The sequence below is a fragment of the Penaeus monodon genome, chromosome 20 (genome assembly GCF_015228065.2).
Source record: "Penaeus monodon isolate SGIC_2016 chromosome 20, NSTDA_Pmon_1, whole genome shotgun sequence".
In the NCBI taxonomy this organism is placed as follows: domain Eukaryota; kingdom Metazoa; phylum Arthropoda; class Malacostraca; order Decapoda; family Penaeidae; genus Penaeus; species Penaeus monodon.
In genome coordinates, this window is record NC_051405.1 from 29,858,065 (window position 1) to 29,859,339 (window position 1,275).

The 1,275-nt window shown below is 45.0% G+C and overlaps 1 protein-coding gene across 1 annotated transcript; it reads left to right on the plus strand.

Moving 5' to 3' along the window:
- The first annotated feature begins 136 nt into the window (after positions 1-136).
- Positions 137-1,028, plus strand: LOC119586065 (histone H1-beta, late embryonic-like). Its single transcript, XM_037934763.1, has one exon. It carries the CDS (start codon positions 189-191, stop codon positions 1,026-1,028), a length of 840 nt encoding a protein of 279 aa, XP_037790691.1. The 5' UTR covers positions 137-188.
- Positions 1,029-1,275: the final 247 nt, after the last annotated feature.

A 1,275-nucleotide genomic window follows, 5' to 3' on the forward strand; every position in this document is an offset into this window, starting at 1 on the left:
ATGAGCGACCGACCCAAAAGCATAACCCCCAATCGCCTTTCCGAGCCGGAGACGAGGAGTGCCTCGCCTCGCTCCCGAAAGGTACTTCACCCGCTGAGGATAAATCGCGTCCACACCCCCACCAGGTTCCCGCCAGGACTGTTGTTACTCCTTCCCCTCCACCTCCTCTCTCTCTTTCTCTAGCAACCATGGGGGGAACTAAGAAGCCCTCACACCCGAAGTACAGCACTATGGTCCGCGCGGCCATAGGAGTCATGAGAGAGCGCTTGGGTTCGTCGCGCCAGGCTATCCAGAAGTACATCCTCACCACTTACAGCGTGAAGGACGAGAAGAAGACTTATACTCACATCAAGATAGCGTTGAAGAAAGGCGTCGACAGCGGTTGCCTGACGCAGATTAGAGGAAGCGGGGCCTCCGGGTCGTTCAAACTTGCCGATGACCGAAAAGGATCCGAGAACAAGAGAAGACCTTTGAGTACCGATGAAGCCTCGAGTCTGTGTTCGAGGAAGACAAAAACTCACGGTTACGCCTGCAAGAAAACGTTCGTGAAGGTGCCTGTTGCCGGGAATCCAGCGGGCGGGAGACAGACCGGCCAAAGGTATCTCTCCAAGACGGAGACTGAGGAGAGATCAAGAATGAGGGCTTTCATCGCTAAAGAATCTGTGAAGAAAGCAAAACCATCTAAGAAGATAAGTGCCAAGAAATCAGTGGCAAAGGTAAAAGCTGATAGCAAGATAAGTGTCAAGAAATCATATGTAAAAGCAAATACTGCTAACAAGATAAGTGTTAAACAATCTAACAAGATCAGTGTTAAGAGATCTAACAATATAACTGTCAAGAAGTCATTAACAAAAGCAAAAGCCGCTGACAAAATAACTGCCAAGAAATCTATCAACAAAGTGCCAAACGAAGGGAAAGCGCATATCCAAAGATATACACTGAAGAAAGCTGCCAAATTCTTAGGACGCGAGACGGCGAAAATGGTCAAGAAAACAGCCGTTATTGTTAGGAATAAAATAAATAAATAACTTCCCATTTTTTCTTTTTAAATCAAACCTGCACACCACACGCGCCCAAATCACATCAACTACCAAGCATACGATGAAGAAAATAATGCAAAACAGTCTTTACAACAGGAAAATGAAATTAGAAACTGTATTTTTTTTTTATCGTAATGTGAACTTTAAACATGCAAAAATGAGAGGAAAAGTGAAATCTGCTATTAACAGTGATAACGACGAAGATAAGGATAGATGCCCAGGAGATCAAATTTAA